Source organism: Hirundo rustica, chromosome 11 (assembly GCF_015227805.2).
Source record: "Hirundo rustica isolate bHirRus1 chromosome 11, bHirRus1.pri.v3, whole genome shotgun sequence".
NCBI lineage: Eukaryota > Metazoa > Chordata > Aves > Passeriformes > Hirundinidae > Hirundo > Hirundo rustica.
The window spans coordinates 19794054-19808924 of record NC_053460.1 but is presented as its reverse complement, the minus strand read 5'-3'; the positions used below and the strand labels follow the sequence as shown (position 1 = coordinate 19808924).

Genomic DNA, 14871 nt, shown 5'->3' with positions numbered 1-14871 from the left:
ACTCAATTAACACACTGTAACACTCTTACCTTATTCCTTTTCAATTTGGAGGTGAATACGTAATTTTTATTTTTTTTTCCCAAAAGCCCGTCATTTCAGCTGGAGAGTGGTAGCTGTCCTTAGAGAAATTACTGGAGCACAGTTGAAATGTTTAAGCTTTTTTAGGTTTCCCTGTTGTGGTTTGATTTTTTTTTTTTTAACTCTTTTTTTGCCTGGTTTCTGAAACAGAGAACGGAACTACACAGCTACGGACGGCTGGCAGAAATCTACCAATGTCCAAGCCGCATAAATTTTGGTAGTATCCGAGCGCTACAGCCTAATTCACGAGGTTTTTCCCTCTTCAATGAAGGTCTTGTTGATGTAGACTTCAGGATAGAGATCGTAAGTATCTGTGGGGCTGTTTTCCAGGGAAATTGGCTGGTCAATGGCAGCCGTGACTTGGTTTTTATCTGCAAGATTTCCATATTGCCCTGCATGAGAGGAAGCAAGATACTCCAATATTCCATCTGAGCGAGGCAAGAGGAATCAGGCTCTGGAGAGGTTTTAGCTGGGGCACCCCCCAGTGAAATCAGGTGCAGAGATGTTGGACCAGAAATTCATCTGGATTGTGTTGACAAGTTCTCCCTTAATTCTATGGAATTTTAGCTGCGTATGTCACATTTTTGGAGCTCTGAGATCAAGAGAAACCTGTGGTCCTTTGCTCCTCAGAGATCATGGATTTCCCTGTGGTCTCCCTGTTCCATCTACATTTGCTTTGTGCCAAACTGCTGTTCATAGCAGAGAACAGGGTGTGAGGTCTGTCCTCAGACTGCCCATGGGGATGCAACTTTCACACCTGCTGTGGGTCAAGCCAGTTGGGCTGTCCACATGAAGACACTGTGTGTGGGGGTTGTGCATCCCCACAGCCTGTGCTCTCTGTGCTGTTGAAGAGCGTCTTTGGGGACCAGCTGCAGAGAAAGGCTGTTCAACATGTGGAGGCTGCACAGGGCAGAAGGAGCTGGGGCTGCTCCCTGGCAGGGGGAGCAGGGCTGGTGCAGCCAGGAAGGGCTCGTGGGCTGGGGCTGGGTGGGATGTCTGCTGGAGGGGGAGATCTGTGAGGGGCTTGAGGTTTGTTCTTCTTCATGCTGGGTGTGCTGAACTTGGAGCTGGTTAAAACCTGATGCTATGGACTTGTTTATGTCTGTGGATAAAGCCGTGTGGGAGAGTCCAGCCACAGCCTCCTGGGCCAAGGAAGAGAGGTGTGAATTTTCCTCTTGCTACTTTTCCCACTTTTTGGGGGATAAATGTAACCTTAAAGGGAGGGATTTTTCCAGGACAGCTTTCTCTAACTCCACAATGAAATTCTGCTTTCCACCTCTGCAGGGAGCGATGCACCTTGGCTGGGTGGTCGTGGTGTGTAAAGGATGGGCTTCACATGCTCGTACCAGGGCTGGACCTGCAGAGCTGTGCCTGTGCAGCTGTGCTGGTGCAAGGCCTTTCCTCCCTCCCTGGGGCTCTTCCAGCTCTCTTGCCCAATCCTTGAGAAGTCCATGAGAAACCAGATGACGAGAGTTTTTGGGAAGAGCGGGCCATGCCCACAGGGCACATGTCATCCAGTTTTCATTCTGCTTCCTGCTTTCCTGCTCTGCTATAACCATTTAGAGCTGACTTTTCCAAAAGCAGAGGGCACTGGGGTGCCTCTCTACAGCTGATGATCAGTGGGAAGTGAGGGCTTCAGTCCTTCAGGAGCTGTTGAGAAGAACTCATGGCCCTTTAGGAAAGAAGAGTTTGGTGTTGGGATTTTGCTCAGCTGGTGTTGCAGAGATATTCTTCAGGCTCTCAGCAGTGTCCTCCAGCTGTGTGGTTTCTGGACTAGGATTTGATCAGTCATGACTTCCCCTGGCCCTGAGCCTTTGAAGCCAGGAGAGAGAAAGCAGCTTTCCTTGGCACACACTCCAGAGGAAGACTGGGGAAGGAACATTCTCCTGAGGATAAGCATCCCTTGGGTTGGGCAAAACTGGGTTAATTAGGTGAGAGTCTGTTAAAGAAGAGGAAAATACAGGTTGTATAAGCTCTGCTGTTGCCTGATACTGTAGCTTAAATTTAGGGAAATTAAGCCTTTAGAATTTTTATCCTCCCGTCTTTAGTCTTCCCTTTTTTTGTATCCCACAAGAGACCAGGTTGTATGGTTTCCACCCTAAATGCATATTATGCTTGTTTTACAGGCTAAAAAGCCCCACTGCTACGTTATTGAACCCAGAGAAGGAGTGATCCCCGCTAGGGCTTCAGTTCGTGTGATTATCACAGCAACCCTGGATGACACTGGGCATTTTTGTGATGATATCCAGCTGTTCATTTGGAACAGGCTTTGGAAAGTCTACGTGCTTGAGGGTTTGAGCGTTGGCACCACAATTGTCATAGACAAACCATTCACCCCAGAGGTCAACTTGGGATACAAGTTCAGGTATGTAATAAACTCGATAAGCCAAATTCAGTGAATGAAAATTTAGAATTTTATTATGAGACTCAAACACAGTCTCCGGGAGCCACAATTAAAAGGGACAGCGTTGAATCCCGGGACTTCGGCACTGGGTGAACACGGTAACTGACTATGCTAGCCTGTTACCTCCTCTGTTCACAAATTGGGTCCCCATACTGCGGATTTTTATACAGTCTCTTGCTGAGGGCCGACTGAGACCGTGAGACTCGTGCTTCGCGGTAGCTTCATTAGATATTCATGTCCGTGTCCGGGGTCCGTTGAATAGTTCCTCAAAGGCAGAACAATGTCCTGATTGCTGTGTCCGGAGAAGTTTTGGAAATGGTAACATTGGGCCGGAACAGATAAGATAGTGATCTGATACAATCAGATCATCAGGGCACACATCTCCCTTTTCCGTTCCTTTGTGCTGTCTTTGCAACGATTCCCGGGAGAGATTCCCCGTGCCCCACCGTGCAGCTTTCGTCTCAGTTAACCCTGTACACACCTTTTAGTTTATTGATCTTAAACTCAATTTAAAGTAGATTCATGCTATATGATACATTATTACATTCTGCCACGAACGAATTACATATTTTATTGCTTAACACAAATTAACTTTAGGACATATATCACAAGGTAGGAGATCTCTCCACTCCCACTTCTCCTCCTGTCTCAACAAGGAGCATTTTTGCTGTAGTCCTTCAGGCAAGATCTTCTTCAGTGTTCAAAGCCCTGACTCCTTCCCTGAAGGCAGAGATTCCTTTAGAAACATGTGATGGACAGTTGAGCATTGCTAGATACCCTCAAAAACTACTGAAAGGGAAACCAGGTGCTAAATTGCCACTGAATTGTCTTGAGTTCTAACACGTTTATGGCCTCACTTGATCAAGCAATGATCTGCAGGCTCCCCTAGAACAAAAGGTTCCTGAAATGGCGCCTGGATGAGGCGGTCCCACCGTGTGGCTAAGGGACCAAGGGAAGATGGCATCACCCTTCCCTTCCCTTCCGAAATGGCACCTCCCAGGCAGGCAGGGGCCCCGGGAACAAAGAGACAGGAGGGTGACAGCCCCCTCCGGGAAGGCAGGAGCCCACAGAGCAGTTCCAGAGGCAGATGGAAACTTGCTGCTTTGTGTGGGGTCCACACCGCCGCTGCCGCCACTTCCTCACGCTGCTTGTGGGCTCTGCTGCTGCCCTGCCTGCCCAGGACTGATGCATGGATGGCAGATCAGAATGTTATGAGCCCCTCGTAGGAGTGTCGCCCCTGGGTTTGACTGGCAGCCCCAGAATGGCTTAAAATATTAGCAAGAAGGCATGATCGGAGTTGTTTGAAAAGCAAAAATGTTTTAATTAAATTAAAATAAAACCCCATACAGAACAAAAGAGAAAAAGCCATGCCAAGTGCAAGGAGGACCTTTGCACTTGCTACAATACCCCCAAAATGCCCTGAGGATCTTTGTGTATTCTCTTAAGTATATAACAATCAAGGTGGGATTCTTGGCATCCTGCCCAATAGAAATAGTATCAGGGCTTGTTTCAGAAATAGTATCAGGTACAGTTTCAAGGATCCAACAGGTGTCTCTGTCCTGGCACAAGGCCAAATACGGTATTGAAATCTCTCTTTTTTACCTTTTAAGTGAAACAAAGAATGAAATCCAAATCCTTCCCTAAAATGGAAGCCTCCTTGCCACTGTGGGGGTGCAAACCCTACCATGTGAGGTACACTGTTACACAGGACCTTGCTCGTCTTTCTGCTGCCAGCAGAGTTCGCAAAGTTCAGTTCAAAACAGTTTCTGATTGCAAAATGAAGTTTCTACAAATGGCTACCAGTGCAAAACCAAAGCTGCTACAAATGAGAGAGGCCCTGCTCCCCTGGTTTCCTCTCCTGGAGCAGAGAGATGATTTTTAGCAGCTTGCTGGGATCATCCAGAAACTGCCTGTGAGTCGGCTTTCAAAAAGGCCTGCAATCATGCCCCCACACACAAGGGCCCCAAGTGCAGGTTCTGGAAGATTCAGTAACCGTTTCAGGCCCAGATTAATACAAAATACAGTAACAGTACGAATCACAACAGAATAAACATTTTGGAGGAAAACACCAGGTCCTGTGAGCCTCGCCTGGAAAATGCTACATTACCATTTTAAACATATTTCTCTTTGCAATAATGACATCAGAAGAGCAGCTTATCAGACACTGTTTCTGGTCCACATTAAGAGCTGGAAATGAAGACAGTCTCCATGCTATTGACACCTCAGATTGCTCATTGGGAGCAATTTGATGACCATGGAAATAACTACTCTCATACTGTTTTCCATCCTGGCTTCCATTCTAGCCGTCTTCCCTTTTTTTGTCGGTTCAAACTAACAAACGGGGGCCACCATTTCCATCGGCTCTTCTGGAAGGTGGAATGTAACAGACCAGCTAAGGAGAAGGGCCAGAGCACCTCAGCCCTCAGTAGCCCCAAGGCTGAAGGTTCCCAGAGACCCAAGAGAACCAAACATACCCGTCCCGTGTTTGAGCTGGAGCCACCGTTGATGGACCTGCAGCCAGGAGAGTCTGTGGACATGGTGCTGCGAGGCTTCTCCCGTGTCCCACAGGTGAGGTCCTCACCACGGGCTGAGCCTGGGGAACCATCAGATCCCCTCCCCTGGGCTTGTTCCACAGTCCCTTGTCATCTGCCTGGGGAAATGAGCAAGAAACTGGTTTAAGACCACACGTTTCTGTGGTGGCACCAGTTGCTTTCCTTGCTGGCCACCATCAGGCCAGCTAAGGCTTTATCGTGATTCCACAGGCATCAAAAGCCAGTGCTAATCCCAAAGTAGTGGTGGAAGGACATATTGCTCTTTTGGGGCCAACAGTGTTGCAGGCTTAGTCAGCAAAGAAGGGCAGAGAACTAAGTTACACTTAGAGTAGGAGCCCAAAAAGAAACTGAATTAAACAAGTGTCGAGTGGTTTATCTGGGATAAGCACAGAGTAAAACAAAAGCCATGTGAAGAGAGGGATGTGGTTTCTCTCTCTCTCTCTCTCAGAGCCCTCCAGCTCTGTTTTTGCCTTGGCTAGCTTGAGAGATAAACCACAGTTGGAGGGATTTTTCCTCAGGGCCCCAAAGACCCCAGAGCGGCTGTGAACCATTTCCTTTAGAGAGAGCAGATGCCCACTGATGGCAAAGGAAAGGGTCCTGCACTTGAACGGAGAGGAACCAAGGCTTTATTCAGTCTTTCTCCTGTGGTCTTGCCCCCACAGGGTCAGGAGCCCAGTCCCTGTCCCTCAGCCAAGAGACTGATCCATGTGCTTTTCCTGGTTTTTATCCAGGGGGAAGGGGCTAGAGGCGGGGACAAGCCACTACCCCATCAGGGATAAGGTGGGAGTGGAACAGAGTTGGATTGCATTCCAGTGTGGGGAAATGGGCAGGGAAAAGGAGCAGGGACAAACCTCGGGATGATACATTTTCCAGCGGAACAGAGGAGTATAGAAGAAACCATTATAAAATCCAATATAAAAATGAAATACAATATAAACCCAATTAATACACAACAGAGTTTCTCACAAGTGCCTTTTGTGGCTGTTGGGGTGCAGTGCTACAGACAATTGAGTGCAGCATAAATAAGCTGCATGACAGGAAGAAAAGCGGGCAGTGACCGTAACTCTGCGGCAGGAATAGGGCCCGTGGTGGGTGCTGAGCCAATGCAGGGCATTTGCTGGATGCCCTCCCACCACCCACTGGTGACAAGAGACTCTTGCATGCAGGTGGTGCGGGATTATGTGATGTGTGAAGCTGTCATTGGGATAGGCAACGTGGTTACGAAGATAATAGAAACAACGTTTACCTGCGAGTTTATTAATCCCTCTGTAAAAATATCAGCCAGACAATTCTCTTTCTCTGTGGTGAAGGTAAGTCTCTGGATTTCCTCCTGGCATTTAACAGCATGGCTGAGGGGGGTGTGTGCTTGTGTTAAAGCGCCTCTTTACCCTTCCTGAGGCACTTTGTAAAGTGAGTGAAGATGCTTTTAGAGATGAGACTGGTACTTAACTTCCCCAAAGTAAAACCGCAGTTACAGCTGCACTGCCAAGGGGGATCGTGGTCACTTCCAGAGAAATGCCAGTTTCTCTGCTCACTGTAAAGGGAGGTTTCTGAGGATCCTCCAAGGCACGGTGATGTCTGTACACCGATGCTGTAGGGAAGCTGGGAAAAATGGAGATTCCTGTGGATTCCTCAGGCTGACAAGGAAAAATCCATCATCTCCTGTGTCTCTTTGCCTTCTCTGCTGTTGGCATAGATGCTGTATGATATAGCTATATGGTGTAGCTCTGTGCATTTCCCTAAGCCTCACCTGCCTCAAAGGACCCCAGGACACCCTGCAGCTGCAGTGATGATAACACTGAGGCAGAGCAGGTGCCCTTTAGTCTCTGGATCCCAACTCCAGCATCATGCTTCCCTCTCCTGCAAGTTGTCTGAAAAAGAGAAGATGTTTCATTAGTTGGTTTCTGTAGTTTCAGGCCTCTTCCCTGTGCTTCCCAGGCTTCCACTCAAGTACAGAATCCCTGGAACAGGCAGTTCAGATGCAATTAGGAGCTTTTCAGCTCTCCCTGATTCTGCCTGGCTTCTGCTCGATGCCACACACACAAACTGCTTTATTGCATACTGTGGCACAGCGCCTGTTTGATATCAGTACACCCAGAACTAGTTTCCCAAACTCTCTGGTTTCTCAGAACCATGCAGGAAGCCCAGCACAATGCATAGACGGGAAGAAAGAGGCTAGGCTGATCATAGCTTTGAGACTACAGACACCTTGTCCCTGCAGCAGGGGCTGCAGGACACATCTTGCAGACAAACTGCTTTTTTTAATGAGGCTGCTGGAGCCAATAAGGTTGTAAGAAATGGCTGTATGCGAGTGAAGATCATCTAGTGCTGTTCTGCCCAACAGAGAGACAAAGGTGGAGACAAATGGTCTGGATTCACTTTCTGCTTTAGATCTTGTTCAAGCAGCTGCATCCTCTCAGGGGCCTATTCCCTCGTCTGTATGTGGGAGTGTTTCCCTGTCCCCCAAGAGGATGCTGTGATTTCTAAACGTGAAAAGCATCTGCTATAAAGAAAAATCTCCTGGAAGGGTAGAAACAAATAGAAAGGGTGAATAGAAATGTATGCACTTCTGGGACTGAAAACTGCAAGATGCAGCAGAAGCAGCAGGAGGTCTGTGGCTGGCTGAGGTTGTTTCTCCTTGTCTCCTGTTTCCATAGAAACCCAGCGATGTCCTGACCCTGCACTACCAGCCTTTGACTATAAAAAACACCTGCTGGCTGCCACTTGACCTTATGCTGTCCTTGGAGCAGCCGTTTCAGGTCTGCAATGCGAACCGGCAGCCCCTCCCAGATGGCCAGGTGAGCAGCCCTGGGCTCCTCCAGTGGGGTTTGAAGAGGAGGGGTGTGGTGGTGAAACTTCTGTTGGGGCGGTCCTTGAGTCGAGAAGTTTATTCGGTAGTGTCAGCAGCGTGCTGGGCTGAGCTGCATCAGCAGAGCTGCTGAAGGAATCAAAATCTTAATCTGAATTGAGAAGATGCATCCTGGCTTTAAGGCACAAGGAGAAGGGAGCAGGCAACTAAGTCTGGGCAGGCCATGCAGTAAAGGGGTCTCCTGGAAAGCCTCCCAGCTCTCCAGCAGCCACCCCCTTGTATTGCTGCTGAGCACAGAAACATGGGTCTGAGGGAATCCTGGACTAGACTGTGGTGCCTGCAGTCAGACCCTTGCTGTCAAGAAATGAACCACAAACTGAGAAGCCCATGCTGGGGTCACACTTGGAGCATTTACTGTTTCATGCTGACAGACCTTGAGATGTCATCCCACAGGTGATTAATTACTGTTCATGTCCCTGCAGTCTGTGACAGTGGATGTAAAGCAGACCTGTCATCTCTACATTGCATTTGACCCAGCTTATAAACTGGATTTTAATAGCTGGAAAGTAAAGAAGATCCTGAAGATAAAAATGGTCAGAGGCCATCCTTCTGTGGAAAAAATCACCCTTTGGGGAGAAGCCCGCTTCCCGAATCTCCAAATCCAGCCCAGCACCCTGGAGTTTGGCTGCATCGTGGCTGGCACTGAAAAAGTGCATTCTCTGGAGATGACCAACTGCGGCTCACTTCCTGTCAAGTACCACTGGGCATTCCAGACAGACAGCCAGGTCAACAGGGTGATGTATGTGCACCTTTGTCCTCTCCTTGAAGCTCTTGTTCCTGGCGTCCTGTTTGTACTTTGCAAAGAACAAAGCTGTTTGCCTAGGATCTGACAAACTGATTCTTACTCGCCCTTGTGCAAGTAACACTGAGCAGCTGTGGTCAGGCTGGATGCTCAGGGAATAGATTTTCCACCAGCTTGGTGCTCATTGTGGTTTCCCCTGGGAAGGAAAGCTGGGGTGAAAGCTGCTTTCTCAGACCTCTGTGGCCTGAGTCACTGTCCACCTTGATGAAGGGCTCTTAGTCCCTGCTGCTGAAGGCCCTTTTGGCCCCTCTGCTTTGGGATGGGTCCTCTCTGCAGGAACTGCTCTCTGCTCCTTGCCTTCCTCCCTTGCATTGTGCTGGAGGATGCCCAGGAAGTCCCAACACCAAAGAAAGAGCTACTTAGCACCTGGGCTGATGCACATCCTGTTATCTTCCCTTTCCTTCTTTTCTGAGACAACTCCTTTAGTGCCAGGACAATTTCTTTCCCAGGGGTCAGCTTTCAGTGGACACCTTGTATTCTTCACTCCCCATTTGTGTGGCACTTGTTACTCATTTTGACTTTTCCCCACTGCAACACGTCCCTTACGGGTTCTGTACTGCTTGACAGCAGGACTTGTGCATCACATCATCTCCTATCTCTGCCTCTCACTCCACTACTTTAGAGTGAAAAATGTTGTCTGGGCTCCATGGTCCTGGGAAGTTGCCTCAAACCATTCATTAAAACTAAAGACAGTGGAATAGATGATTAAAGATCTCTTGGGGGTTCTGATGAGAGAGCCCCTCATACAGAAATTAAACCCAGCCTTAGATAACAAGCTACAAAGCTAAAGACAGTTATTCTCTGGGGAGCAGGTCATTACAGGCACTGAATGCCTGTCTGGGAATACCTGGTAGAGCTGCAGGGTTTCTGGTGTTGGGCACTGGCGGGGCTGAGCTGGCTCATCACTGACTGGGTCTGCCCCTTGGTGCCTCATATCTCCCCTTTTTCTTGCCTTCTCTGTATTTTCCTCTCCCACTGTGCTTTTTTGCCTCCCCACAAGGTGTTAGTCCCTGTCCTCAGTAGTTCCTCAATGCAAGCAGTTGCAGCTGCCTGCACCACTGCTACCTCAGTGTCACCCTTGGGCTCCCTTTAGAAGGGCCCTGCTCCAGCCTGGATTGGGAAGGGCTGGATCAAACCATTTCTCAGTTCAACACACCAACACCCACCCAGGGGCTGCATCCTGACCAGGAGCTACTCATGCAGGTGTCCCTCCCTCCCTCCCACTGCAGGTCTCTGTTCACAGTTCTGTTGCTTTCCAGATATGAGCTTCAGCCACCTGAATTCAAACCCCCGCAACCAAGAATGTCGTCACTCTATTTGCATGGCCCGGCAACTGAATGGGGACGCTTCATGTGTAGGAATGTGGAGGAGCTAGTAAGAGCCCCGGAAGAATCGCAGGATCTTGCCCAATCTTCAGGAGCAGAGGTACATTTTCTTGTACACCTACTGCTTATGCTGCCTCCCCAGCTTGCCACCAACAAGTCATGCTCGTGCTGACCTCCCTTTTTGCTGCCCTGCTCTCCTGTGCCCTGACAGTGGGCTGGGCAGCAGGGCCGGTGGCTAGATGTGGGGTGTGTGGGAGGGAGAAATAGGAGAGTTTTCCTTGGAGAAGCTCACTCCGATCCTACAGACCTGTGTTGAGTGTGGGATATTTTTGCCTTGTTTTCTTCACAATGTAAGATGAGGCTTTTATCTGCATCATGGTGATAAGACCTCCAGCTTCCTTCCCAGAGCAAGCTGTGATGAGTCCTGATCTCAGTGTACCCTCTTCCCAACCCAGCCAGACTACCTGTATCCAGATCTCTGCTTTCACCTGAGAGCTGGTATTGCAGAGATGGCCCCGAAGCTGTCTTACAAGATGAGACTTTGCAAAGTGGCTGTTTCTTCCTCCTAGCACAGAAAATGGCTTCTTTTTCAGGTGCTGCCACATACTCGTGAAAAGCGTTACATCGCACCATGGTTGAAGAGAGTCGCCTTCTTCATGGACTTAGGGTACACTCCCCTTGAAGTGGAGAAGGTAAGAGGGAATCTGTCTCACTTGCACATTTCCAGTGTGCCAAGCAGGGCTGTAGCTCCCAGTCCCATTGGTGGCCCTCAGCACTGCCCACAGAGGGGCCTCACTCACATCTCTCCAGGCTCCTCACAAAGTGCTGCTGAAGCAACTGGCTGTTGGAGAGGCCGTGCAGGACATGTTGTAGGGCTGCCCAAGGACCCTGTGCAGCACCTATGGAGGGCATTGCTGCCCTTGGACCTCATCAGGTGGTCCATTGGAAATTTTTGCTGTGACACCTTGAAAAAGCAGCATAGAAATCAGAGAGAGAGGGAGGAAAAGCCTCAGGAGTCAGATGAGCTGGGCTGGAGTCCTTCCCTGAGCTCCAAGAGTTCTCACTGTGAATCTCCTCCTTTTCCAAAAGCAGTAAGAAATGCTTTTTAAGGGCAAGTTGTGTGTCAGAGAGAATTTCTACTGCCAGGAGACATCCCAGTTTATTTTAATGTAGTGTATTAATTAATGCATTGATCTGTGAGTATGGGAGATTTTCCCCATGGTCCCTCCACTGGTCAGTGGCATGGATGCAGGAATATTTGAGGAACAGACCCCTCCAGCTACAGCTGCACTTTGCTCCAAGATGCTCTTCTGCATCCATTTCCATGCTCAACACCTCAATCTCTCCTGTCCTCTGCTCAGGCTTTCAGTATCCTGCCACTGTCGGGTGTGCTGCAGCCGGGAGAGAGACAGCAGGTCTTCTTCAGCTTCTTTGGCCACCACAACACCATCACCCGTGGCACAGCGCTGTGCTGCGTGGAGGGAGGCCCCACCTACAAGGTGGAGCTGACCGGGGGGGCCCCATGTGTCAGCTACTCCCTGAGCCCCCGGGAGATCGACTGTGGCTTACAGGTACCACACACGTCCCCTGGCACAGCTCCCTGCCCTGCAACCACGGCCAGCGGGTTCCTGCCCACCTCGGGCCAGGGCTCCCTCCCCTTCCCAGCCCCTTGGTTGGATCTGGGGCTTGGAAGTACAACCTTTGAGGGACACATCCGGCATCCAAGCTGGTTTAAAATGACCATCTCCAACCCTTGCCAAAATGCTGGGAATGCCTCTTTTTCAGGGTACCTTACACTGCCTCCAGGGCCAGGCAGGGTCCCAGTGGGGATGCACTGAGGGGCATGGCCCTGAAACATTGCTCTGCTGATCCACTCCTAAAGCCTGACCTCCAAGGAGATGCTCTTGTCTAAAGCTCTTGCTTAGTCCACACAATAATCAGGGGAAGAAGTTGGGCTTCCAGTCACTATAGCTGGAGAGCCTGTCCCAGAATAATCCCCACTTCACTCTTTTTCAGCTGAAAGCCCACAGATATTTCCAGCTGCTGGCCCTGTCTGTGTTGCCCTGTGTGACTCCCTTGTTGCATGTAGGTTGCTTGCCAATACTTGCATGCAGGTGTCTTTTCTTCTGGAATGCCTTTCTCAGAAATGCACTAACTTCTAGATACCATTCAATGGGGACAAAGTTGTCGAAGCAAAAGAAAACCGTTCATTACTACTAACTCAGCTGCATCTCCCTCCCCGAGAACTGAGCACACACCCCCCCCTTCACCAAAATGGCTTATTTTATACCCAGTTGAGATGGTCCTTGTCCCACTTACCATTGGATGGTACTTGGGAACTTACATTCTCTCTGACCGCCAACTTTTCTGTCCCCGCCCCTCTCATCCTATTTCCTTTTAGTCAGGTCTTCAACCCCACCCCTCTCCCAGCTCCCAGCAACACCCAACAAACCAACCTGAACAAATCCACACTACAAACAACGCACAGAACCAACGACTTTCATTCATTAACTTAATAACTCTTGGAATCATCTCACACACCTCAGTGCTACCTCCTTTGTTTCTCCTGTCTGTTGGTGACCCCTCAGAGTGCAGAGGGCCTGTGTCCCCGGGTTCATTTCTTACTGGCTCTCACATGGCTCTTACCCCACCTCTGTGTGCTGCCAGAGCTCCCTGGTCCTGTGCAGGTGCTCTGTGCTTGAGGTTCCCCAGGTGCCCAAGTGCCTGTGTTGTAATCTCCTCCCTGCTCCCTGCTCCTGTGATGTGTCTGCTTTCAACCCCAGGAGAGAGGAAGGGGATTCCCAGCAGCAGGCCAGGGTCTGTAACTTCCTGCTCCTATGCCTTCTCTCCAGATGTTTAATGAAATTCATCACAGCACGGTCACCCTGGAGAACACCTGCAAGGTTAAATTCAACTGGGTGATAAACCCTAGCACTGCAGACCGACATCTGCCTGGTGTGTTTCTGGTCAACCCCAACTTTGTAAGTAGCACAAGTGACTGACCCCAGCCCTGTGTCAAGTGGCCCAGAGGAGTGTACAGGGAAAAAAGAGGGGGGTGGGAAGGGGGAAAAGAGTCAGAGGGGAAAACCCCAAACCCAGCCATGAGAGAGAGAGGGCTGTAAGCAATTTCTGCTGGGGGCAGAGAAGGTCAAACAAGTGCTCTCCTGACAGGCTCCCTCATGGCCTTGGCTGGTGGCTGGCTCTGCTGTCACAGGGCAGACACCGGCAGGAGGCACACGTGTGTTGGTCACAGTCCTGTCCCGCTGTAAGGGGAGGAGAGGAGAATTCTTTTTGATAGATTTCTCGGGCGACAATAAGGCACAAACGCAGCAACTATTACATCTGAAAATTGTTTGCTGATAAAGAAAGGGTATAGTCCCGACCAAAAGGGGATAGAAAAGAGAGCAGAGAGAGAAAAGGAGAAACGGAGAGAGTAACAGGAGACAGGGACAGAGCGTTACCGCTAGAACCCTGGGGCGCTCCGTCCCGCTCGGCAGATGGAGCATGAGCACGTGTGCTGCCAGCCGCACCGAGCGTGCGTGCCTGCTGCGGCGGGCTGGGCACGATCCGGCCCCGCACGGGCACGGCTCTGTCCCGCGGGATGGGCACGATCCGGCCCCGCACGGGCGCGGCTCTGTCCCGCGGGCTGCGGCGGCCCGGCTCAGCAGCCGCGGCTTGTCACGGTCAGGGCGCGGCGGCTGCTCCCTCGGGGACAAAGCGGAGCGCTCGGTTGCCGTGGCGGGCGGGGAAGCGGCGATAGCAGCGAGGGCAGACAGGGAAGGAGTGGCTCTCCATGGAGCCAGATCCTCCAGGTGCTCCCAGCCTAACAAAAGCCAAAAATGCCGGGGAAGAACTGGCAGTGTTAACTCCTTTTACATGCTGAGGTTCCTCCCATAACTCAGCCCTTTTAGGAAGACTGTTGGTCAGACGGGCAAAATTTTCCCGGGCTTCGCGGTCTGCCCTCCTGCAAGGGGGGGGTCACCAGCAGCCCCCCAGAGACGGAGCCCGCCTGCGTTTTCTCCTAGCAACCTCCTTTACACGTGGGGTGTGTTAAGGCTCCCAACACGTCTACAGCCCCTGTAGAAATTTTTCACCACATGTCAGAAAATGGATTCTTAACATATGTTGAGGAATAAATTACATTTAATTGGTTCCTCACAGTCACTCTGGGGACCCCGATGACTGAGATCTCAGGCTGTGCTGACAGTGGACTGTTTCTGAGGGTCACTTTCCCCAGGCTGTGGGATCACACAGGACATGGTCCTTGGCCCTGCCTTCCCACCGCCAGTGCTGAGCACCATTTATATATCCCCAAGCAACATGGGCTTGCTGGCCCCTGCCTCCTCCAGCTTTGTGCTGTGCAGAGGCTTTGTGGGGCAGCAAGGGGGCCAGCGGGCAGCGAGGCTGGAAGAGCAAGGAGAAAAATTAGCAGCATCATCCCACCATTGTCCAGACTTCTCAGTCCTGCCTGGATGTCTTTGAGCCGAAGCAGCACTCCTGCCTTTGTCCCTCTTTGCAGCGGGAAGAGGAAGCCCATTGCCTTTCCCGTTTCTTCATGCCTGTCCTACAAGGGATGGGAGAAGCTGCTGGCTCTGCTGAGTGCAGGGACTTCTCTTCCATAGCGGCAGCAAAAAAGCCTTTTTTTGTTGAGGCGGGCTCTTGCTGGCAGAGGGCAAAGCCCGTGAGCAGCAGAGCTGTGCTCACATCAGGCTGTGCTGGGGCTGCAGACTTAGGAGCTCTTGGGAGGACACACTGCACCCCAGCGTCAGCAGGTCCATCTTTTGGGCACAAGGAAGGTAGAAGGTGTGAGAAGCAAAGCCCACTCCTCGGTTAAAATTTAA

The 14871-nt window shown here is 50.5% G+C and overlaps 1 protein-coding gene across 1 annotated transcript in view; it reads left to right on the top strand.

Annotated features, from left to right (window-relative positions):
- Positions 1-14871, top strand: part of LOC120757950 (hydrocephalus-inducing protein-like) — an 87269-nt gene that overhangs the window by 23322 nt on the left and 49076 nt on the right. Inside the window, 10 exon segments of the mRNA XM_058422144.1 lie at positions 229-381; positions 2205-2443; positions 4786-5050; positions 6201-6344; positions 7692-7832; positions 8326-8642; positions 9965-10130; positions 10624-10722; positions 11392-11601; positions 12883-13011. Coding sequence (XP_058278127.1) covers positions 229-381; positions 2205-2443; positions 4786-5050; positions 6201-6344; positions 7692-7832; positions 8326-8642; positions 9965-10130; positions 10624-10722; positions 11392-11601; positions 12883-13011 — 1863 coding nt within the window.